This window comes from Morone saxatilis, unplaced genomic scaffold, assembly GCF_004916995.1.
Source record: "Morone saxatilis isolate NCDOM2014 unplaced genomic scaffold, NCSU_SB_2.0 Contig5, whole genome shotgun sequence".
Taxonomy (NCBI): Eukaryota; Metazoa; Chordata; class Actinopteri; family Moronidae; genus Morone; species Morone saxatilis.
Genome location: NW_023340095.1, coordinates 1,448,406 through 1,472,568, shown reverse-complemented (window position 1 = coordinate 1,472,568; position 24,163 = coordinate 1,448,406). Strand labels below are relative to the sequence as shown.

Genomic DNA, 24,163 nt, shown 5'->3' with positions numbered 1-24,163 from the left:
AGAGTTGTTGTTATAGTTGTAGTTGTTACTTGATTTTTCTTATTATAATCAGAATTTTTAAAGTTATAGAACTGTAATAAGTCTGTGAAATTACAGTAATTATTGCTGTTTACACTGATAAAAACTGTATTTGAACAGTTTACCAATGCTTATACACTGATAAACAACATTTATTCAACGTTTCTGTTGTGAAAACTTCCATAATTATACAAGATATCTTTCAATTAACAAACAAATCCATGTAAAATTACACAACAAATACACAATTTTTTCATAATTTTGGAAATGTTTTAACAGTATTAAACTTGAATTTAACAGTTTAATCTATTAATTAAACAGTAAATATCTGCAAAATGATTTACAGATTTTTAACGTTATTTTACATTTGACATGTAAATTCAGTCTATTTTTGTAATTTTATTAATATCTTCATATATTTAAAAAAAAATACTGTAATCTGTAAAATAAACAAGAAAAAACCCATAAAATTACAGGTTTTTATTACAGTATAGACTTCTATATATATTAATAATAAAAAATAACAATATATTAATAAATAATAAATCCATCTGCCTCTAATTGGGACTTTTAATTGAAGTTTTATTGTAACTTTATGTTGATTTTAATGTATTTAATTAATCTAAATGTGATTTATTCAGCGGGCACTATGAGCACAAGTACTGTATGCTGTTCAAAGCAGCTTCAGTTATAGTTTTTGGTAAATTCAGTATTAAATATAATGAGATAAGATGATTTTAGTGGAGAGTTTAATACAAATTCTCGACTTGAATATATTTTTTAAAAATATTTCAGAACAAATTAGATGCCTGAATTATATTTTGTGACAGAAACAATCTTTTTATATAACAGAAGAAAGGATTCATGAATAATAATATATATACTTGTACTTTTTAGCACATCCAAATGCAGTACGCATTATGTGTTTCTGAGGTGGTGCAGACAAAATGATGTTTCTTATGTCCAGTGTTTGTTTGTTTTGGAAGAAATAAACTGTGTATTATGAAACTGGGGTTGGTTGTAATTCATGTAAGTACAATCAGAGAAATGTACTTTAAGTTTAATTAAGAGTTTGACAGCAGAGGGCGACATTTATCACCAGGAGGGTTCAGCTCGTTCCTCTTTAGTGTGAACTCGATCATACACTTGATTTAAGTGTGTAAAGATATTTCATTTGAGTCGAAGTGACTCAATTATTTATTGTTGAGGTAACTTGGGTGAATTAAGTTAATTGGACCAATTTAATTTAGTTAATATTCAACATTTATCTGAATAAAGTCACTTAAATGCATCTTTATACAAATGTTACCACTCACGTTGAATTTACTCTTCCACTGAAGCAAATTATTACATTACCTGTCCAACTATTTATAATTAATTGATCAAAATGGTAGCCAATTAATTTTCTGTGGTTTTTTTTTATGTGATTAACATCAAATCTTTACACTTTGGTGGATTATTAAGAATGAATTGAATACATTCTAGTTCATTTGGTGATTAATACTGATCTTAATCCTAATCCTGAACTATACAGCATTATAATACTTATATTTTTATAATAATATAAAGTCTAATTCAAGAAAATAATACAGTGGAACACAACAAAACTTAAAATACTCTGAACAACTGTTGTGAAGGATTAATTTATTATTTTTTGAATCTATTATTAAGTATGATGAAGCTTGACAGGAGTTTAAATGGAGGACAGCAAAACAAAAATTTCATTGTCAGTTTCACCAAAATCACAACAAGCATTAAACCTACCGGTGGTTCCTGAACGCACCACCGCACATCGGGATATTTCTACACTGTAGTTACTATTTATGAGACAATACGTTTGTAATTTTTGGTTTATAACACACATCAACAGATACTTTTTCTCTTTACATGAATCTCCATCTTCTGGGAAATGAAGGACACATTTAATGAGTCTCTAACATCTTCACAGGAGAAATTACAACAAGAAGAGATTATCTATACCCCATCGTAACGTCATAAAGTCTTTAAAATCCACCTGGTAGAGGAAATGTTTCTGCTGTTGACTCACTCGCTTCCCATTATTCCATTATAAAGCACTTTGTTGTTATACTTCCATCCTGTGTGTGTGTGACTCAGTGGACATAAAGACGCTGAAGATGACTCATAATGGACGTACAAAATGTATTTACTGATGTCAACCAGCAGGACCTTTTTAATCCTGGGACCCCAATTTCTGGATAAAAGTCGATCTGGGGACTATACTGTTTAAAGGAACTGGTGTCCTCTTTGTACAATGCAATGTATTATATCTTCTCCTCTGAAAATCCCTTTAATAACCACAAACCCTTTGGAAATGTTACATAGAACACGATCAATGAAGATCCTTTGTGCAGTTTTATGAGCCTCTTTAAGGTCCAGTGTGCAGCATTTAGTGGCATCTAGTGATGAAGTTTCAAACTGCAACTAACTCCTAAAAAACTCCTTAAATTGACACAGCTAAAGTCAGAAAAAGAGAGAGCGGCAGCAGAAGTTACAAATGAGCTTTGTAGAAATTGCGTAAGGAAGGTTTCTCGTGCGTTAGGAGCGTTTTATTGATGAGGAAACACCGGACAGCAGGAAGCAGGTGACTCACTGGACCTGCCTCTACGTAGAGGCAGGTCCAGTGAGTCACAAAGCAAAAGACAGGAGGAGCAGGAGGAGCAGGAGGAGCAGGAGGAGCCGGGTAACAAGACTCTGGGAGTTTTTATACGTTACTTAAAGAGGTACTCCACCTTAAAACGTGTCTGTTGAGCTGTGAACTGAATTATATGACGGTACTGTGATGAAACACATCAGTAATACAGACTTCTGTTGCACCTTTAACCAAGAGTGGATCCGGTTTTGATTGGACTTAAAAGATGCTTGAGTAAAATGTTTCATTATTTTGAGATTTTAATGAGAAACTTTCTCAAAATTTTGACCTATTATCTCAAAATAATGAGTTAATATCTCAAAGTAATGACTTAATATCTCAAAGTATTGACTTAATTGTTCAAATAATGACATAATATCTCAAAATAATGACTGTTACAGACTGTAACTGTCTTCAAGGCTGATTAAAATGCCGTCCCTGTAGTCTTCCACATCATAATGAAGACTTGTTGTAGTCCTCCTGGGGGAGATATCTGAATGAGGATGATGGTTTGGTAATTTTTCCTCCATAATGAGATCTGCTAAGAACTATTATTTGCTCATTTAGTGTGAAGCTGAGCTGAATAGCTGCTTTAGACAACAAACAAATCCATGAAAAATTACAAAACAAAACCAAAAAGACTTAATTGTCACGAATTTAACATCATTGTAGAAATGTTTTTTACAGTATTAAACTTGAATTTAATATTAAAATCTATGAAATAAACAATAAATATGTAATTGTTATATATATGTTATTATTGTGGAAAATCCAATAAATCCTTGTTTAAAAAAGGCTTTTATTGTGAAAATTTTGCAGGAATATGATGCGGAAAACAAACAAATGAGCCGTTTTATCTACAGACGCATAAGGTCGGCTTCCATAGAGGCCACCTTGTTGAACCACCATCTTTATATGGTGGCTCAGAGTGGACAAACACTGGATCTACATAGGGCCTTTCTAGTTTTTTTTGCGCATTTCACATCTACTGCGTTTTATTCTGCAACCAGGTGCCACTAAATCCTTCACACTGGTCCTTTAAGGCTCTAATTAATATAATAACTTTAGATTTTAGCTGCTCGTGCTCGCTAACTGTGCTGTTTGGTTTAATATCCAAACTGCAAACAGAACAACTTCCATCTTTCTGTTTCTCCCAGTAAAAACATGAACTGGTCACATTAAAACGCTCTCATGAAGCCCTTTTTCTTTCATCTTCCTGCTTTCAGTCGGCAGCTCTCAGAACTAATGTCTGTACTTTATCTACAACATAAAAGAAAATACACTTTCTCTCTCCTCCTGCTCTCTGGATGCCTTAGATCTGCAATCTTTGAATGTGGACACAAAAGATCCAGACTGCAGGTGAAGAATCTACCTGATGACTGTATATATATTATATATATATATATTTATATAATATATAATGACAAACCCACAGATAATTAACACTAATTCTGCAGTTTATTTTAGCTCTATGGAGCATTTTAGTGTCTTTTAGCTCATTGTTTTGGTTTTCTGGCTCGTGAACTCTGCTCACATTGAGCTCGTTTCCAGTTGAGGTCGGTTGACACTAACTTTATGATGTGAGTGTATTTATGTGAGATGTTTTCAGTTTGTCCAGCTCACAAGTTGCTAAAAAAAAATTCAGTTAATGAAGCTTTAAATGAGCTTTTACTGTAAAGTTAATTAAAGGAGCTGTGACGGTTTCTGTTGTCTGCGTCCCAACTGGCTTCTACTGAAGATATAAAAACAACTTATAAATATATAGTTTCATTTGAAGCAACAAAATACCATTAGATAGATTTATTATTATTATTATTATTATTGTTGTTGTTGTTATTTATACATATATAGTAGTAGCAGTTATTTTCTTATTTATTTGATTATATTAATATTATTATTAGTAGTAATCTAGTAATATATAATAGTAATCATGCAGGTGATGCTGCCAAACAAACAAGGAGAAGTATTATTATTATTATTTATAATAGTATTATTATTACTGTGAATAGTATTAGTAGTAGTAGTAATAGTAATAGTAATATAATAGAGGTAATGTTTCCTTTAAGGGGCGGTGATGCAGCCAAACAAGGAACCAACGTAATTTCCCAGATCTTTATTCCCACTTTGAGGAAGTGTCTGGTTGAGTCGCAACGTTACAGACAGACAGACAGACAGACAGACAGATCGATAATGGGTAATCGATGATGTTCGGGGACTCGGGGAGTGAAATGAAGCCTTCAGGATGCTTCTGATCGTCTTCTGCGTCCATCTCATCGCTGCAGGTACTTTAATGTCAGTCTGTAGCCGTCGGTGCTATTGAGCAACACACAGGCCTCTAACATGAGTCTGCTGTTAGGGAAAGGGAAGCCAGACTCCATTTAAAAAAATCACTATTTAAAGTTTCTATCACGCAGAGTTGAGTCTAATGCCACGTATTATATTATCTAATGCTGTTATTGATTTATATAAGGTGTAATATCGGCGCGAGTGATTCCATCAAACCAGACCGCATTTAAAAATTCACAATTTAAAGTTTCTTTCATGGAGGGTTGAGTTAAATGTTACATAGAAACGGATCTAATGTTAGAACTAACTCATTTAAGGTATTGTAGTTAAATCGGCATAAGTTACTCCATTTTAAAACCTCACAATTTAAACACACACACACACACTGGGCTCTACCATTAGTTATAAACGAAACGTTCTCAGTTAACGTTAATGGATGGCGTTTAACCTAACAAGCCAGACTCCATTCAAAAACTCACACTTTTAAGTTTCTTTCATGCATGGTTGAGTTGAATATCACATAGAACCTGATATAATGCTATAATTAATCAATAAAAGGCATTGTGGAAAAATCGGCACAAGTTACTCCATCAAACAACACTTTAATTTAATTCAGTTTAATTTGTATTGTGCCAAATCATAACAGACGTTATCTCAGGACACACTGCGTAGAGAGCAGTTCCCACACTGAAACTCTATTTAAAAACTCACACTTTAAAGTTTCCTTCTTGCACAGTTGAGCTGAATATCACATAGTTTATGATCTAATGCGATATTTGATTCATGTCAGGCACTGTGGTAAAATCGGCACAAAGGAAATACGTCAAACAAACACAAAGTCTTTTTGGCTGGTCACTACATTTCCCCCCCACAATTGTAGCCCTTGGTGGTGGAAGTTAACTGTATCATGTGTATAAATCAAGAAAAGCAACACTACATTTTCTTCTACTGCAAAATATTCTAGTTTTATCTGAGAAGTTTTGCACAGTTTCTTTCTTTCCATTAAGTTTTATCATCAGAAACATCACTTCTGACTGGCAGCTTACAGGAAACAGAGATGATTGATGTTCTAGTTTCAATCTTTTGCATAAAACAGATAAGAGTTGTGTAGTTGTGTCTAATCAGTGCCAAAAAGTTCCCTCTCGCACATTAATGTCACTGTAAAGGTTCACTGAGGAGCTTAAATCAAACCTGGATTACATCTTTAGTGTAGGAAGATGATAAAGTGGGCTGGAAATTATGGTTAAACCCGTAAACGTATGCATCCAAACAACAATGGTGATGGTTAAAAAGAAAAAGGTCAGATTTAATCAGCACAGTTGCAGGAAATTTGCACAAAGTGTCGCATTTTCTCATCCGCTGATCTGTCCCAGTGCTGTCTGAGGCGCCACCGCCACCGCCGCAGAACATCACGAAACTGAGTGGAGAGTGGAAACTGACATGGACTCCTGCTGGCGAGGAGAGGAACGTCACCTACACCGTTCAGTACAGCGGCTTTGATAGGTGAGGCGCTTATTGCATCCATCTCCTCTGTAGCTTTCCCCCTTTATTTGTGCTTTTAGTTTGTTAAATCTCTTCTTGTTCCCGTTCGTCGTCCTCAGCTCCAGAGAGAACTCGTGGTCGAATGTACCAGCCTGCGTCCAGATACCTTCCACCACCTGCAATGTCAGGTTCACCAAAGCTAAGGGCGAGCACGGCTGCGTCCGGCTGGGCGTGCGAGCCGAGAGTCGAGGCCTGGAATCCAGCCTGGAGGAAGCCTGCAGCCAACACGGTAAGAAACCGAGCCCATGTGAACGGGGAAGTGTGATAACGTTGCGTTTACACTGGCAGGGTTCCCACACATCCTGGAAAACCTTGACATTTAAAGACGAGTTTTCCAGTCATAAAAAAAAACGCCTGGAAATTTGCTTGAAATTACCAAAAATTCTGGAAATAATCGCTGTTTGTTGTAATTTAGCTCGCCTTTGTAAACCTGGGTGCATATTTAGTTTAAACTAGTTGGTAGCTGCGCCGGTTCCTACGCATCCTGGAAAACATGGAAAACCGGTGAATTTAAAGACTAGTTTTCCTGGATATTAGCTTTACAATAATTTATGTGACCAGGAAAATGTTAATAGCATTTTTGGCTCCTCGCCTACGTAAACCTGAGTGCGTACAAAGCTGGTTTAACAGACGTGGAGTGGAAAAGGGCTCCTTTTATCATTCCAGGTCCGGTGTTTGTTCACACCACACGTGAGGTGAAACGGACTTGCGGCGATCTTGTAATGAACCTGAGACCCTCCATCATTAAAGGAGGAGGCATAAAACTGGAGTTAAAGTCAGTGCTAGGCCTACCGGTACATTATAAGACTGAGCTGTCCTCAATTGTCAGGAAAAACTCCTTGAAAATGATTTCTTAAAAAGCATGGGAACCCTGATTGGACACTATTTATACACTAAATTTAGCACCAAGCAGAAACACATACGTTGCTAAAGTGGTGAAACCCAGAGGCGTCTGAGCGGTCAGGAAGTGACTGATTTCAGACTCGCATTTGCTCTCTGCCTATGGCTGAGAGTCGATGTATGTACAGTGTGTATGCACGCTGTGACTTTCTCTCCTCAAGTGTGATTCTAGGTGTTAACCAGCCTAACCACATGTGAACCACGTGGTGCGACGTGTTAAAGAGAAACCCACAGCGAGGGTTGGCGAGCGCCGCTGCAGCCTGAGAGGTGACGGAGGGCCTCGCTGTCCTGATTCTGTGTTTGTTGTGCTCTTCCAGTGGACTCCTGCAGTCCTGCAGTGAGAATGACGGCGCAGCCCGGCTCCCTGACCGTGCACCTGAGCAGGAAACACGAGCTGGCTAACGAACACGCGGACCACGCCAAACACAGGATTTTCTTGGGCAAGGAAGGGGAGCCGCTGATGGTGAGAAACCGATGTTAAAGTGTTTCAAACCGGTTTGATATTCAGCCCGGACTGGACCAGTGATACATGATTTCCTGTTGCACGTGACTCAACATAATGAAACTTAAAGCCCCGGTGAAATGAAAAATGTATTTTTAACTGTTTAAATATTGAGTTTATTTCTGTCTTGTGTTTTTATTGAGTTGTACCAAGTTGTGTTGTGAGCTGTGTCACATGTAAAGTAGCAGAGCTGCTGTTTAAAAGCTAACACAGAAGCAAAATAAGAATAAACACACGTACTGGTGTCAAAATAGAAGATAAAATACGAAACAGAAAACCAAACTGAGTAACGAGAACCGTGTTGCCTTCATGAAACTCAAATTCAATTGCTCTTTTCCAAACCTTTCTGTAATCTAATAGAATTAGTGATTCTTTCCATTATAAATGTATCATACATAGTGTAAATACAACAGTCAGCTTCTGGTTTTAACCACTTTATACTGATGGCTCTCACGGATGTTAAAGCTGATGTTAAAGGAAACTTTACGTGGTGGCAGAGCGCCGAAATACAGTCTGAAACATGGGCTCTCCTGTAAATATGATCTCTAAAATATTGACTCCCGGCCTAAAATGATTTCACGGCAGCTTTTGTAGGAAATTGCGATGCATGCAGCAGAAAATGAAAGGGTCAGTGTGAGACGTTGTTGACGCTCACGTCTGCACCTTCTAGAAAGGAGGAAGTGAGTTTGGTGATGTATGACTTTCAGCGCAGGAAACCGCGATTGGTGCAATCTGCGGGAGCGTTGCGATGATTGGACAACATTGTGTTAATTGTTGCACTCGCAGCTTCCTGGAGGAACTGCAGTGTGCTGTTTTTTAGCCTGCGTTTGTATTGTTTTTTGCGTCTTCATCATGATGGATTATGTGTAAACTTAAATACTATTGATGTATGAAATGTGGAAGCCCAATATCATTAACCATTAACTTCAGATCAGAAAATATCACTAAATGCTTCCAGTACTTTGTTTTAACTGGCTAATATTCCAGGCTTGGAAACAGGAAATATCAGCCAGTGTTGAGGTAAAAATACAACTCAAATGAGATAAAAGTTAGAAAAACAAGTGAAATTATTCACATTTTTGTTATAAATGATGTTTGCTGTGTTAAAACTGAATGTTTAGAGCAACATAAAGCAGAACAAAGCCACTGGGCCAGTCCCGAGACCACACTGTTGTTTTGTTGGTGTGTTGACTCGTGACTATGTCTATGGTTTTAACCCAAACACCACTCACTCTTGCAGGCCTATACAGACGACGTCTCTTCGGTGTCCATCTACGGGCTGCAGGAGGGACAGCGTTACTGTGTGAAGGTGCAGTACATGGTCATGGACAGCCTCGTTGGACTGCCCAGCTGTCCCAAGTGTGAGCTCATCCCAGAGTCAAGTGAGAGCATTTTTATAGTCGTTTTTGCCACAAATCAGTTTAATGGTAAACAGAGTCGATATTTGTATGGTACTGCATCTGCATCCATTCAATGATCTATTAATTATTGAATATCTGAGCTTCCTTGAACGCACCAGAGAGCAATAGTTTAAAATAATTCCTGCAGACGTTCTTGGGTATGTATGGAAGCCCAAGTCAGATAATAAGTCAGAAAACATTGAGAAAGTTTCTCATTATTTTGAGATATTAAGTTTCTCATATTCTCATCAGTACACAAAGCCAGTTTAGTCTTATACAACAGTAGCTTTAATTATTTATAGTTGAACATGGGAAGCTTTCATTATAGAGGAGACTAAAGAGTGAGATATTAGGTGTGGTAAAAAATAATAAAAATCACATTAGATTTCCTCTTTTATTCTGTTGAGTTAATTAAAGTTAATGTACTCTTTCTACCGCATTACACTCTTAAGACAAACTCAAGATTTTAAAACACCTCTAGAACAACATGTTATTAATTTCAGATCTTCATAAGTTTTTATACTAACGTTTTCTGGACCACATGCTCTCCTTCTACAGTTTATTGGTGAGGCGAGATTCGTTCGGGGTATTTTTAGTGCAGTATTCCTTTAATGTGCTTCAGCCTAAATACCAGCAGTACAAATGCTTCTGGAAGTGTGTAATCTGATGTGTTTTAATGAATCGGTTGCAAACTTTTGTAGTTTTGAAACTCATAAATCCACAACATGACTATTTGTGTTTTTACAGAAAAGTCAAACCAAGCACAGATCATCGTACCGGCGGTGATTGTCCTCGTCCTGGTCATTCTGACGCCGATGGTAGCGTACGTCCTCATCTTCCACTGTGAGAAAATCAAACAGCTGCTGCGGCCGTATGAGAACCTACCCATTGTGAGCACCGACACACTCTCCATCCACACTGTATTATCCAACAGTATCCTGCACAAAAAGTGATGAATCTGTCCACGCTTTCTAAAACGGGAAGTCGGTGGAGACACTTTTGTTGTTTTCCAATGCGTCGGTTCATCCCGGCATTGTTTTCGTGGACTTTCCTACCACTAAGGCTCAGCTCTTTGAGAGTTTGTATCCAAACCATATTCTGGAAGTAGAGAAACTTACATCCCAAACAACGGAACCAGAAAGGGTCTGTTGTGATTGAGGCGTTTTTATTCTATTTAGTCTTTTTAAACTCATTATAAATCAGAATATTAGGCTCCATATAAACACAGCTAGTGAAAGCATTCATACAGTTTTAGTGTCACCGTCCTGGATTATCAAACTGATTCCAAACAGCCGACACGATGTTCCTGCTGGGGACAGGAAGTTCTTCAGGTTTTATTTTAATAAAGTTTTTCTTTTCTCCTCTAGTTCCTTGTGGACTCGTTTTATGTGCATTACCCCCTCCCCATCAGCAGCCCCATCGAGGAGAACTGGGACGTCATTTCCCGCATTACCACGGAGTAGTTCTTCCTCCTCTTCCTCCTGCACTACGCCTCCTCTGTGTGGGGATCGGACCCCTTGAGGATCGACTGCAACCTGCACGCTCTGCTTCTCCCCCGAGCCCAGACTCTCTGCCGCTGCCATGGACTTAAAGGAGAAGTGATTTTTAAAGTGCAACTGCTGGGAGGAGAAAGTCTAATCGGATCTACATTTATCTTTAACTCCAGGAGGGGGGAAAAAAATCGAAAGGGAATAATCAAAAGGCCGAAGCGTTTGGCAGACCACTCGAGTTAATAAGCTCCACTCTGCGTTCTTAACCCCCCCACAGTCACAGCAAATGTATAATCTATCCACTGAGGTCCTGAAAGGTTTTCACAGAGATGTGTTTGCCAAATTGAGCTTGCTGTAAGAGAGAATTTGTAATAAGTGCACTTGTCGCCCTACGGAGAATCAGGAACTCATACTTGACACTAGTTTTATGGAAGGAAGCTTCTTCCATTTGAGCCAAGGCTTACTGCTGACTCTTAATAAAACAAATTACACTATGTTGTCCTTTTTATAGCTTTTTATAGAGCGTGCCACTTCCAATTTCTATGCACTTTCTAATAACGTTCCCCATTGTGCTCTTATAGGCATTAATGAACACCTGCAGCATTAATTAGATCATAAAAAACAACCCACAAAGACGCAACCACGATCCAGTACAAGACCGAAGGAGGTTTGATAACCTCCAAATTCTCGAGATTGTTGTAATCCGGGAGCCGGAGCCGGAGCCGGATCTCGAGGGCTAGTTTGGTGTCAGATTTATTACATTATATTAATTTTTAAAATAACGTGTTAAAAAATGAATGTAATGACCTGATTAAGTCACATTTTAGACTGAGTGATGGGCTTAGGTTAATTAAAAGAAAATTATACTTCGTTTTTACATGTTTCTATCCAGTGTTTACTAATGTGCCATAATTGTATTTTTGAGTTGTAGTAATTTGGGGCCTTTTCAATGCAAATATAGATCTGATTAAATCAGCTGTGATTATTTCTCTAGATCTGCCCTCGTCTGAGAGGAAATGTTATCTTGAACTCTTTATTAATCATTAATCAATAAGCACGTGACCTTAAGCCGTCCTTCTGTGATCTTTCACCTGCGTCTTTCAACCGCCGCTTTCCGTCCTATCTTATCTTTACGATACAAATTTAATGATTATAATCTCTATATGTGAACAGCGGCCTGTTAGACGCTAACAGAAACATCGGTAATGATCCTGAATGTGTCAGAACAACCAGCAAGGAATCAACACTGTAACATCACACAGTCTGGTTGTTCAAAACACGGAATAAATAACTTCTAACTCCACTGAAACTAATCCTGATGGACTGATACGATGGATGATGGATAACGTTAACAGTTACTGACTAATTAACTGGATACAAACTGGCTCCTCTTCCTCCGTTTCATTCTTCTCCTGTCGCTGCCTGAACCCACGAGTCTTCATCCCCAGCCAGAGTCCTGGTTGGAGCCGCTGGACATCAGCCGGCCTCCGTCGAAGGCTCCCAGTCTGGGTACAGACAGCTAACGAGCTAGCAGCTAGTACGGTTAGCACTTGCTACACTGCACATGAGTGCAACAATCACCTTAACGGAGTTTGATGTTGTTTTTGTGACTTGTTTCGACTATTAGGGGGCAGCTCTTAGTTATGGGTCTTCATATTTGCTTTTAAAGCACACTGAACCCTCTTCTGGCTCCAGTTGGACGGACGTTTAGCAGCTCGGTTTTCTGCTAAACGTCCAACCAGTCGAGACTTTCTACTTGCCATTTGTCTGCCTTGCTGTGATTCTAACTCAGTGGTTCTCAAACTACAGGAGGAACATAAGGAGTGGGACAACGCTTAATGAATGTATGTGGGTAAAATCAAGAGTTTGCTGATGATGGTGTGTTTTAAAGCACTAAAAATCAACTTTTTAATTAGCTTTGGTTCCTCTATCATTGTTAGTGATTGGTATAAAATTGCAAAAGGGGTGGGACGTGAAAGTTTTTGGCTTCTGGAGCTTCCAGAAAAAGTTTGGGAACCACTGACCTGCATGAAAACAAGTGTTTCTGTCTTTAACTTGGTAATTTAGTGGTGTGGATCTACAATCATGTGTGTCAGTGAGTTGAATGGAGCAGGGTTTTTTGAACGTAGTTTTTCCAGGTCTGAAACTAACACACAATAAATGTGAATTCACTTTCACAACAGTCATCCACTTGTGTCTTTTAAAGTTAATCTAAATATCAGTTCACCTAAATCTAGGGCTGTAACTTATTTTCATTATTTTCATAATCTATTGGTTGTTTGCTCCATAAAATGTCCATCAAATATCTTTTGGTCCAAAGATATTCAGTTTCTAAAGAAACCAGAAAATATTCACAGTCAAATGTGTATGACGTAAAAATTTTGATTTAAATTAAATGTGAGGCTCAATCTTTACTGTATTCTCAAAAATCTGCCATTTTGCATATAATGAGAACTTAAAAAAGGTTCCAGTGTCGAGGATTTAGTGGTGTCTAATGCTCAAAGGAAGGGGGCCGTTTTGATTTTCCGACATGTTCGAAAGGGCGAGCTGTATTCAGTTGGTTGCAATCTGCAACTTCACAGTTAGATGGCACTAATTCCTACACACTGCTCCTTCAAAAACCCACAACAAGGAACTTTTGTGTTTCCACCGCCTCGTTTATAGAAACTGTCAATCTTCTCTCTGATGGTTTTATGTTGGTCATACAGAGGTTTCAGTATTAAATTGAGTTTCATAACTAAGTAAACTTAAAGTAATACTGGTAACACTATTACTACTTTTAACTCTTATTCTGAATATTTAGTTTCTTTTATGAAGCCTACATCAGACTTATGACTCACAGAGCACGACAGAGTATGATGACGTCTTCTTGTAGTTTTGCTTGAAAAGTTAAACAATAAATATATAAATACAGAAAATAGCACAACTTTTTTAATGTGTGTAGGAAAATATTAAAGCTATCTAGTCAAGACTGCTGGATTTTGGAGATTATTGCAGCCTAAAATGCTTTATTTCCTTACAGTTTTTTCCATGTAAAAAAAAAAACAATATTTTTAGTTTAGCATTTATTTTGCAAAGAAAGTGCAAAATTGCATTGCATAATAAATTAAAAAACGACGGGAAGGACAGGAAAAAAAGGATTCTGTAAGGTATTATAATCAATAATCAAAATAATGACTTAGTGATACTGAGTCATTATTTTGATAGTTTCTTATAATAACTTATAGAAATGGACTTCCATAAAAACAGAAGGCAACTTGTTCCAGTGAGAATAATCAGCTGACTGTGTGTTAACTGTAATAACTTCCTGGAGGAACCAAATGTTTTTTTTTTGTTTTTTTTAAAGGATTAACAGATTGTCCAGAACTTCTCCAAATAAAACCTTTTTCTTTATTTTTCACATGTTCGAAGCTCTTGACAAGTCAGACAGTCGATTTAAAAATGTGTCAGGAAGACGGGGAAGTAACCTCGAATTTCCCACTACCCCCGTCTTATTTTTACTCCATGCAAGTCAAAGCTTTTTGGGTACAAGATCTTCAGAAAAACAGCCTGTTTTCATGGGTCTACATGTGAAAGCAAGGAGTGTAAAGTCCTTACAGTCTTATACTGTTTACCGCAGCGGTCTCTTCGACAGCTTCACAACATTTGTTCGATACTTAAATACTTAAAATGGCTAAAACGCAAAGTATGCAGAATACTTACATCGCACTTTACAGGACAGTTTCTGGTAGAAACAAAGAGCAAGTACAAGAGGACAAAACGGACAAAAAAAACCACACTTCCTCCTGAGGCAGAACGACAGCGACTAATCTGTCAACAGGAAACTGATCCTAACATGAATCAGACCTATGAAAAGAAAATGCTCATCTAAAAAGACATTATAATCCAGTGCATGTGTCAATAAACTAGCCTACAAAAACGAGCAGCTTCAGTGACGAGAGCGGCGAGGGCTTTGTTCCCTCACGTCCACTTTAAAAAACGTATTTATAATCAGTGAATCAGCCCGTCCTAATGCAAAAACATTTCCCTTTTCTGACAGTGAACTTACACTGTGACCCCCCCACCCTCCACCACACGCTGAATGAATAAATACCACATTCCCTTTTTTTTTTAAAAATACAAACAGTTTTAAAAGTATTTTCTCAAGAACAGCACAGATAAACAAAATAAGACAAATTGTGTGTGTGGGAGCAGCAATAATAGCAATTTAAAAAGCAAATGCAGATTATAAAACATTCTGTGTGTTTGTTTGTTGGGGGGGGGGGTTATAATACATGTTGACTGTGTGTGTGTGTGTTTGATCAGTAATAAGACGGACCCTTTAACCCCATAAATCTTCAGTCCGGCCGAACTTGTAGATCAGAGTGCTGCAGGAAGGAGAAGAATAAGAAAACAACATCAAGAAGAGCTTCGGTGGACCTTTGAAAAGTGAAACCTTTGATATTTTTACACCATTATGTGTCATTATACCAAAAAAAAAGTGACAGATTCAGTGGATAAAAGGACGTTTCTAAGCTGCTGTTTCTGTGCAAAAGCTTCAAACAGGGTCGATGTTTGTTTTGTATTTTATGTGGTTTTCACCACGTTACGTCTGCTGTGTGTGATATTTATAATAATACCTATATATAATAATCAATAATTCCCATCAAATGCATTAAATCTAAAGTAATAAACCTGTTTGAAGCTGTAATTTGTAGAAAGTTCAAATATCTCTGTAAAAAAGGAAGTAAAAGTAAAAAAGTTGAAGACTGAAGTCTGAAAAATAAATACTCCATCTCACATCTTAAGTTAGCTATTAATAGCAAAATGCTGGCCAACTAGGTGGCCAATTTATTTTAATCATTAGCGAGTTGTTAAATGATTAGTGTTGGTGTGTTAGCAAAACCCTAGCTAACTATCTAGCTAATCTACATTATTTGTTAGATGGTTACTTAACTAATAAATAATGGAGCCAGTTGGCTAGCATTTATTTATTTACAACTTAATATACATCTCTTTTGTCTTTTAAACACAGATGGATTTTACAGAGGAGCTGATGTTTCACTGCTTTAAAACATGACATCGTTGTACATTTGTCCGTTAATCTGAACAGAAATGAGACCAACACAAACACCAAAATGAACCCAGGATAGCAAAATATAAAGGGATGTTTTTAAGCTCTAATTTACAGAGGGTGGATGTTTAAATCAATTTTGGGGGTTAATTAAAATGTAAATGATTTAATATTTGACTGCTGCTTACAGTATTCATGTCATACTCACCTAAAAAAGATGAAGGCATTCTGAAAGAACACAGCCAGCCCGGGCGCCACTTCTTTCTCTAAAATAAAAGTGAAACCAAAAACGAGATCGCAGTCAGTAACAACGGTAATTAAGGGAGGGGGATTTCTGAAACTGTAAACTGTTCTGTTTGCTCGACTGAGCCGCAATCAACAGACTGTGACTTCGTTCAGCTCCTCGGGGGAAGGGAAGGGAAGGGAAGTCACTTGATTACCGAATAGTACAAACCATGGTGGAAATGGTGGCTAATGTGAGGCAATTTTACCCTAAATGGAACCATCAGTTACTAAATGAACATCATGCTGCTAGCTGCCTCCATTTGCATACTAATAAAGGAGACAGTGAGAGTGTTAACAATTATCATTTACATACAGCGTAGTATTCAAACGTGACCTTTGTCAGCAGGAGAATGAGATGGAGGTCATTGGAGATAATTAGACTCATTAACTCTCCAATCTACGGACTCAGCTACAGTCACAGAATATAATTTAATACGTTTTGTGTTCGTCTCATTTAAAAAATGAGCCGGTAGCTCCTTAAAACCTGCCACATTTTTGTGCTTTAATCCATCTTTATTGCTGAAAACATCATTATAATTATGTTATCATTTGAATTTAAAGAAACCTTTACGTTCATACTACTTTAAAGCAAAGCACCAATATTACTTAGTTCAAGAAGAGGCACATATGTAGGGTTATTTATAGGAATAAACTACTTCCTCCTTTTTTGAACATGTTAAGATCTATTTTGTCTTGTTTTTGATTGGGTTTAATGTTTAAGAGCTGAGACAAACTCAGATCGACTGGATTCAGGAGATTTTGATTTATAGAAACCATGGTTCTGTAAACCAGCGACCCGACGGCGCTGCAGAGCCTCAGGTTTGACAAAATGAACTAGAATCTGTCTGTAAAGCGCCATCACACTCAGAGGAACCCGTTAACGCTGCTGTGTGAGAGAACCACATAATGACACTGACGATTGAAGCCCCCTCGCCTCCTCCGGTCTGAGCGATGAAAATGGATTTCTAAGTTGTTTCTTTAGTTGTCTGTCAGCATAATACATAAAAAGGTCACCAGGCAGGACGGAGTGAGCTGCACAGGTCTAATAATAATAATAATAATAATAATAATAATAGTAATAGTTACTCTGCCAACAACTAGCATCAGACTGAATAAGGGCCAGCAGGAAGTGGTGATAATGAGATGGTGAGGAAAATGTGGCGTTCAAGCGGAGAGGGACACTCACTCGGCACCACGTAGCCACCGAACAGGATCCAGATGGAGGCGATGAGCGAGCCAAACATCATCATGAAGCCGATGAACAGCCACAGACGAGCTCCTGCGAGGACAGAGACACGCTGATCACTTTCATTAGCTCATCAGCTGCTCTTTCACTGTCTGACAGCCGAACACGCCCACAGCATACAGCGCTGGCAACGAGGCCCGGTCCAAACAGTAGGTCGGAAAACAGAACCACTGCAGTGCTTTGTGGGTATTAAAGCAATATAAACTGACTCAAAATCATCCATTAATGATGTTTTTGCCCTGAGGATGTGACATGATTAATCCTAACACACATTTATCTCTCACAAGGGTCGGGTACCGAACTCCGTGCTGAATTTCGGTACCTGGGAGAGCACAGAGAGAAACTGGTAACACTTCTAACCTCAAGAGACACCTGGTCAAGCACAAAAAAAACAGAAATATAAGCCATGTTTGAATAATTAAGTGCCCTGCAGCCAGCGCTGAAGATGAAGTCAGACATCGACATCTTAAGAGGTTTTTTATTAGGTTAATATGCTGTGAAAAAGGTGATAAAATTAATTTTTACAAATTAAATTAAATGTTTTTTGATCACAGAGAGAGCATAAAGTATGTCAACATGCAAAAGTGCTCTTTAAAATGTAGCTTGGGTGGATTTGGAACCAGTTATAAAATAAAATATTGTATAAAAAGCCAGTGTTTCTTAATTATTTCTAGTATTGGCTGAAAATGCAGCTTAAATGTTAAATTATTTAACATTTTAAAGTTATTTGTTTAAGAAAAGCAGCTTCACATCGGTGCAAAATCCGGCTATTTTTCATTCCAGCTCAAAATCTTTCCCCTATAAAAACCTGTATCGGTATCGGCCCTTTCGGAAAACCCTCATTGGTCGGACTCCATTTTCACTGCACTCGTTAACTGCCTCAAAAACCTCACAGAAGAAGAAGCAAAACAGCTGAAAAAACTCTGACAAAGAAGTGAAAAAGAAAGTGAAAACTGGGACTAAAAATACCGTCAGTATCAGGAAGAATATGGTTTATTGGCATTAAACAAGCTGCTCACAACACGTGGTGCTTTCACAGTTACACAGCGCTCTAATGTACTTCTTAATATTGGCTTTGTTCATGTATCGTTTTAGCATTTATCTCCATTAATTAACTTTAAAAGCAGTGAAAGCGACTTTCAGCAGTGCGACAACAACAGCAGAGTTACAGAGGATCTTTTTATATTGCAGCTGTTTTGAGCTCTTTTAAAAGCTGCAGCAGATGTTTGATGAGAAGAGATTTACATGCAAGCAGCATTGTGCTAAAAGAAAGGAATTAAAAAGCTGCAGCGCAATTAACTCTTACACATAAATAAACAACAGACTTTAAAGACTTTAAAGACAAAACACACACCTGTCCTGCCAAGGCAGCCCTCGCCGTATGTGTCTCCTCTCACCTGGCCGTTAGAAACCGCATTGATCCTGAAAATAAAGACAGTCAACAGTAAGTTAAAGAGTATAAATCCATCCTGAAGATTCACTAACAGGAAAACTAATTACTACATTATTTTATACTTTCTTTGTAGATTTGATATTTTATTGAACCATACGTTGATTAAAAAGCCACTGACCAAAGTGGAAATGTCTAAAATACACTTAACGTACACTGCAATGGTATTTAGTCTTTATTTGTCTCCACAATGCCAGATTTGGTGTGAATACGGCCAAGGTCTCTTTCTTTTACTTTTTTACAGCATTGCAGTTGAGTTGAGTTTAGGTGTAGAATCATAAAATTGTTGAGAAATTATATCACAAAATCAGCCGGCTGTCTGGGATCCGACTTCCACTTTGGAAGCTTAGAAGTTTTGCCGTGTTTAATGTTGTTTTAGTGTTCATTTTGATGTTTAGCCGACTGAACTTTGCTTTAGCATGTTGCTGAAGTGGCTGCTGCTAAAGCTGTAATACTGTTGAGAGAAACTGTGTGAAACCTCATCTGAAGCCAGTTAATTAAGGACAGTAGTGGTTTGGATGCCAGTAACTGACCATCAGGCACTGGTTCTTTGAGGGATCCCATTATTAAACTGACTCAGTGACTCATTTTATGGAAAACTGATCAATGAACCCAGACAGTGAACTCAGTAACTGCAGGAAGTTTGTGTAAAAACGAGTTAATTTTGAGCAGATTATTTACTTTTCATACAATTCTTTGTCTGTATTATGTATTTTCTGGGGGACTTTGGGAAGAATCGTTTTATTTCTGCAGATCTACGTGGGCGTCCAGCACTTACATGAAGAACGCTATGGTGGAGAAGACGCCGCATGTGTGGAAGGCGTGGTTCATCTTCTCCTGGGAAGGATACGTCACCGCTGCGTCAATCATGATCCACCAGCCTGTGAAGAACTGAGGGATAAAAAAAGAGATTTCAGGGTTGATGTCGGACGTGTGACGCGGCTCCGTTAGCTGACTCAGATTAATGGCGTGTTGGTGGAAGCTGTACAGGCAGACGGACGGTTACAGTTGGCTCATTATGTGAGGCGTAGGGGAAGACAATGCTGGCTCTATGGCGGTCAGGAAAAACATTAAATCTGCTCGTAAAACTGGAACAGAAGAATGAGTCAAGCTTCAGAAGAATACTTATCCTTCAGAGAGTATGACACAATGCCGGTTGAACTGAGAAATAATGTACTGACTCAACTTATCAAGAACTTCCTTTTTTATGTGCATACAGTTACTGTGAGACGGCATCATCGACCACGGATTCACCGACGGGTTTCCTCTAAATGAAAATGTTGGAATATCCCTCTTTACCTCGCCGTTTACTGCCGAGATGCTGCGACATTAACGTGAATCAGCTGTATTCGCTGCTAACGTCACTTTAACCAGAGAAGTCCCACCCACACACACGCACACACACACACACGCACACACACACACACACACGCACAGCAGCTCACACACACACACCGCGACCACACACACACACACCACCCCCCCGCGCACCACGCCAGTACCACACAGCGCGCCCCGGCGGGTGGTTTCAGGCTCTCGGTTCCTAAGATGCATTTTATGTTGGTGCGAGAGGGTCGTATTTCATAAATTCTAGATGGTTCGACGGGTTTAGGGGGATTTTTTGGGGAATTTACGGATTGATTATTTAAAATATCTATAAAAGAAATAAGCTTTTTTCTCATTAAAACTACTTTTTTCTTGTATTAGTAGGACTTTATTCTTGTAACATTGTGACTCTTATTCTCGTATTATTACGAATTTATTCTGGTAATTTCCAAGTGAGTTTTGGTAGCTTTCATGGCCAAATCAGCAGGACCGGACATTAAGAACAGACTTTACCCGTCATACAAAGTCCTTCTAATGTCTGATTGAGCCTTTTGATGATCAGAGCAGGTTATTAGAGAAGGAACTGGATCCGGGATGAGACAAGCTACTGGAACTCAACCCTCATCATTCCTGACAGAGGCTGTATCACGTTTCATTCACACCAAGTGTGACGTCAGTCTGTAGTGCGTTTCAATGCCCAGATGGATATTAGATTATCAAGAATATGAATACAGAGTATACAGTGTGAGCTTACTGCCCCAACTGACCACAGTTTTAGCCAGTTTTTTCTTTTTTTCACTATTTTTGTTTTGTGTTATTTCACCACAAAATGCACTTCAGAGAATATCTGAATCGAGGAATCAACTGTGTAGATTGCAAATAGTTGCAAATTAATCTGTTCTGCTTTAGGTAAACTTTATCAGATAACTTACAGCCAGAGACAAACGTATAGACCGCAACATCCTTCCTCAGCTCAGCAGCCTCCTCGTCTGCTTCTCAGTGAAACAAACCATCTTAATACTGCATCTGTGATATTAATATACATTCTTTATTCCTCTTAACAGTAGCCTTTAATGCCTCTCTCCTCCTCGTTTAATTTGGCTGAAAATACACGTTAGTAATAAACTATTTTCATTCACTGTAATGTAACTGTGATCAGTCTCCACAGCTCTGTGTCGGAGCTGGTTGTGATGAACTCCCGCGTGAACAGTCGGCATGCTTAATCCTTAATGTAGTCGGCTGTATGCAGCACATAGTACACGTTACTGAGTATAAAGTCCTCAGAGCCTAAGAACATGTCCACACTGAAGACAGGTCAAACCTTCTCTGTAAGGGTTCATTTTAAAGGTCAGTATAGGCGAATACACGACACAGCTGCTGTCTTTAATCTGGTTTTATGATGATTTTGTTGAAACCATGAAACAATTATTTGGATGTAACGTTAGACTCATGAATTCAAGATTTTCTCAGGATTTTTTGTAACACAAAAAGACTGAAGACAAATTATAACTGAAAAAGAGAATCAACTATGTAAAACATTACAGCTTTTCTTTGTAAAAGTGAAACTGAAAATACAACCCTGTCAGCTACGGGAACCGGCCTCATATCTCAAGTCTTCAACTTCTGCCGCCATGTGTTTGTGCCTTGTTACAGTAAGCAATCTGTTTCAAAAGAGTATCACAATCTCGCTAAGTTAGATTCCTGTAACCGTCCCGGTCCTCTCCACACGCCGGCTGTGCTTCAGTTTGGTTGTTTGCTAACAGAAAAGAAGACGAAGGCGAAGACATTTAACTGTTTTTATGTTTCACTGCGGACAAACGTCTTCACTAAAATCAACCTGAGAGAGAGAGAGAAAGCGAAAACAGATGAAAGGCTGGTTATCAACTGGTTATCATGTGTCTGAATCTCTAACTCATTTACAGACTGTAGAGTGTAAAATCTGTACTGTAATGTAAATGCAGTGAGTGGGAGAAGCTTTGCCTCGTGTAACCTGACAGCAGTGAATAATAACCAGAGGATTTTAAGTTCATGATCCATCAAACAGAACAGAGATTCTTTCCAAATGACTGAGCAGTGTTTGGGAAATTAATCTACAGTTATTATTCAAATGTGTGTGTATCGCACGTGAGCTAATAAGAAGTTTCAGATCATTATCGACTCAAATAAACCTCGGAGGAAACGAGCTAATTTCTTGCTGTCAGGGTGTTAATATCTCAAACCATTCTGAATGTAATTTAAAACCTATTTTACGTCCACACTGCCAAATAAATACAAAGGATGTGAAAGAAAATCAGTGCTGGTTTCAATTTGAAGTTGTTACATTACGATCAATACAATCTTTCCCCGAAAACACATTTAAAAGAGAAACTCAATCAATTTATAACTTTTTTTAAAGGCCTAAAATTCAGATTATTGGATTTTAGACGTTTTATATTCAAACAGCAATCAGTGGTGGAGACGCTGTGCTCAACTTTTGCCAGAACAATGGTGACATTACATTTTCCTACCGTCTGTGTGTCTGATCACATGATTACACAGCTGAAGCCTCAGGATGTCTTCTACTCCTCTTTCACCACTTTTATTCACAGAAACTCTTGTCTTGCACGCAGGCTTTAATGCATGTACTGTCAAACCTCCAATAACAGCAGGTCTCCAACAGAGGCCTGGTCTGGATTTTATAGAAATGATCTCGATGTATAAAACCTCTTAAAACCCACCGGGTCGCCACTTGAGCGAGTTTTAAGTCGTTTTAATCTCCTACACAAGTATACTGCGGAGGTCTTCAGTGACGTGTCCTGAGCAATTATTGGTTCTTTATTTACGTTATTTGATCAAAATAATAGTGGTTGACATACGGAGAACTTACATACAGCACAAAATTCAAGACTTTTTAAGACTTTTTAAGAACCCTGTAGGAAAAAAAGTGCGACTTATAGTCCAGAAAATCCGGTAGTGGAGTTCGATTGAATTATTATTATTACTATAATGACAAACAGCTGATATGAAGTCGTTCAGTCGTCCTCACTCACCAGGACTCCAGCGACGATCGAGGCCACCGCGTTCCTCCTCTCCCCCCAGTCGATGCATTCCCACTCCGGCCAGCGGAAGTTATCCAGAAAGCCCGCCATCTGAAAGTCCTCTTCGAGTCCAGCTCCTTCTCTTCCTCTGCCGAACCGGTCCTCCTTCCTGACCCAGTACGCTCTTCTTCTCCGACTTCTGGGCTGAGATCAAAGTGTCCTGCAGTGGAACGACACGTCGTGTTAACGTCTACTGCATACAGATGTGTAACAGCTGTTTCTGCGTCTGCCAGGTGTGAGGGACAGGTAACCTACGTTTGGTGGCCACAAATATAAACGTCTGTAGGAGAAGTTATTTAACAGAAAGGATGTTTGAGAAGTTCCTGTTTTTATTCAATTAAAGGCAATAAAAGCCCCCAAATATAAAAAGGGGCAACCGACTCGGTCACATTAAACACTACTTATACAGACTATTGTGCCAATTAATCACAGACTTGCTGGCTTGTTTATCACAACGTATATTTATACAACTTCTAACATACTTAATTATTAGTTTATTATAGTAATTTATGGTTTTTATTACACATTCCTGCACAGTACAGCTCTTCATTCATTCCTTAAACGGTCATATTCTACATATTCTCTCTGTCTGTGTTTTAAATCTCCCTTTTTATTGTCTGTATTCGTGGTTTTCCATCATTTAGACAATAAGACAATAAACCCGGTTCTGTAAAGTGAAGCAGCTATAAAAGGTCCAAATTAAGAACAAATACTGGGTCACAAGTGTGCCGAATTACAGATTAAATGCTCCCCAGCTACTATCAGATTAAAGTTTTCACCATTTAAGACCTTTTAGTATTTTAAACGTTATAATAGTTAAACTTCTCTTTTTCCGAAGGGAGTTCGGCGCATCGGGAACAGCAGCACTACTGTTCACCTCCGTCTGTTCGGGGTTATTTACCAATAAACAACAGATTAAAGCTTTAACAACCCTCACA

General features: G+C 38.3%; 2 protein-coding genes across 2 annotated transcripts in view; one reads left to right on the top strand and one right to left on the bottom strand.

The window, feature by feature from the left end:
• The window catches only part of LOC118339008 (transmembrane protein 50B), a 27,850-nt gene extending 4,428 nt beyond the window's left edge, over positions 1–23,422 (bottom strand). Inside the window, exons 1-6 of the mRNA XM_035676513.1 lie at positions 23,178–23,422; positions 19,601–19,713; positions 18,727–18,794; positions 17,313–17,405; positions 16,050–16,107; positions 15,071–15,155 (exon numbers count right to left, since the gene is read on the bottom strand). Coding sequence (XP_035532406.1) covers positions 15,110–15,155; positions 16,050–16,107; positions 17,313–17,405; positions 18,727–18,794; positions 19,601–19,713; positions 23,178–23,276 — 477 coding nt within the window. The 5' untranslated portion in view covers positions 23,277–23,422 and the 3' untranslated portion in view covers positions 15,071–15,109. The remainder of the gene's footprint in view (positions 1–15,070; positions 15,156–16,049; positions 16,108–17,312; positions 17,406–18,726; positions 18,795–19,600; positions 19,714–23,177) is intronic.
• ifngr2 (interferon gamma receptor 2) lies at positions 4,777–12,974 on the top strand. Its single transcript, XM_035676511.1, has 7 exons — positions 4,777–4,950; positions 6,328–6,457; positions 6,556–6,725; positions 7,714–7,859; positions 9,139–9,280; positions 10,046–10,188; positions 10,666–12,974. The coding sequence occupies exons 1-7, from the start codon at positions 4,911–4,913 to the stop codon at positions 10,759–10,761; spliced, it is 867 nt and encodes a 288-aa protein (XP_035532404.1). The 5' UTR covers positions 4,777–4,910; the 3' UTR covers positions 10,762–12,974.
• Positions 23,423–24,163: the final 741 nt, after the last annotated feature.

What these genes read in the sequence shown, in the direction of transcription:
- ifngr2 (XM_035676511.1), top strand. Translation starts at nt 4,911, where the DNA reads ATGCTTCTGATCGTCTTCTGCGTCCATCTCATCGCTGCAG. An exon ending in GGAAGCCTGCAGCCAACACG is followed by an intron (nt 6,726 to 7,713) that starts GTAAGAAACCGA and finishes GTGCTCTTCCAG; the next exon opens with TGGACTCCTGCAGTCCTGCA. An exon ending in AGGAAGGGGAGCCGCTGATG is followed by an intron (nt 7,860 to 9,138) that starts GTGAGAAACCGA and finishes TCACTCTTGCAG; the next exon opens with GCCTATACAGACGACGTCTC.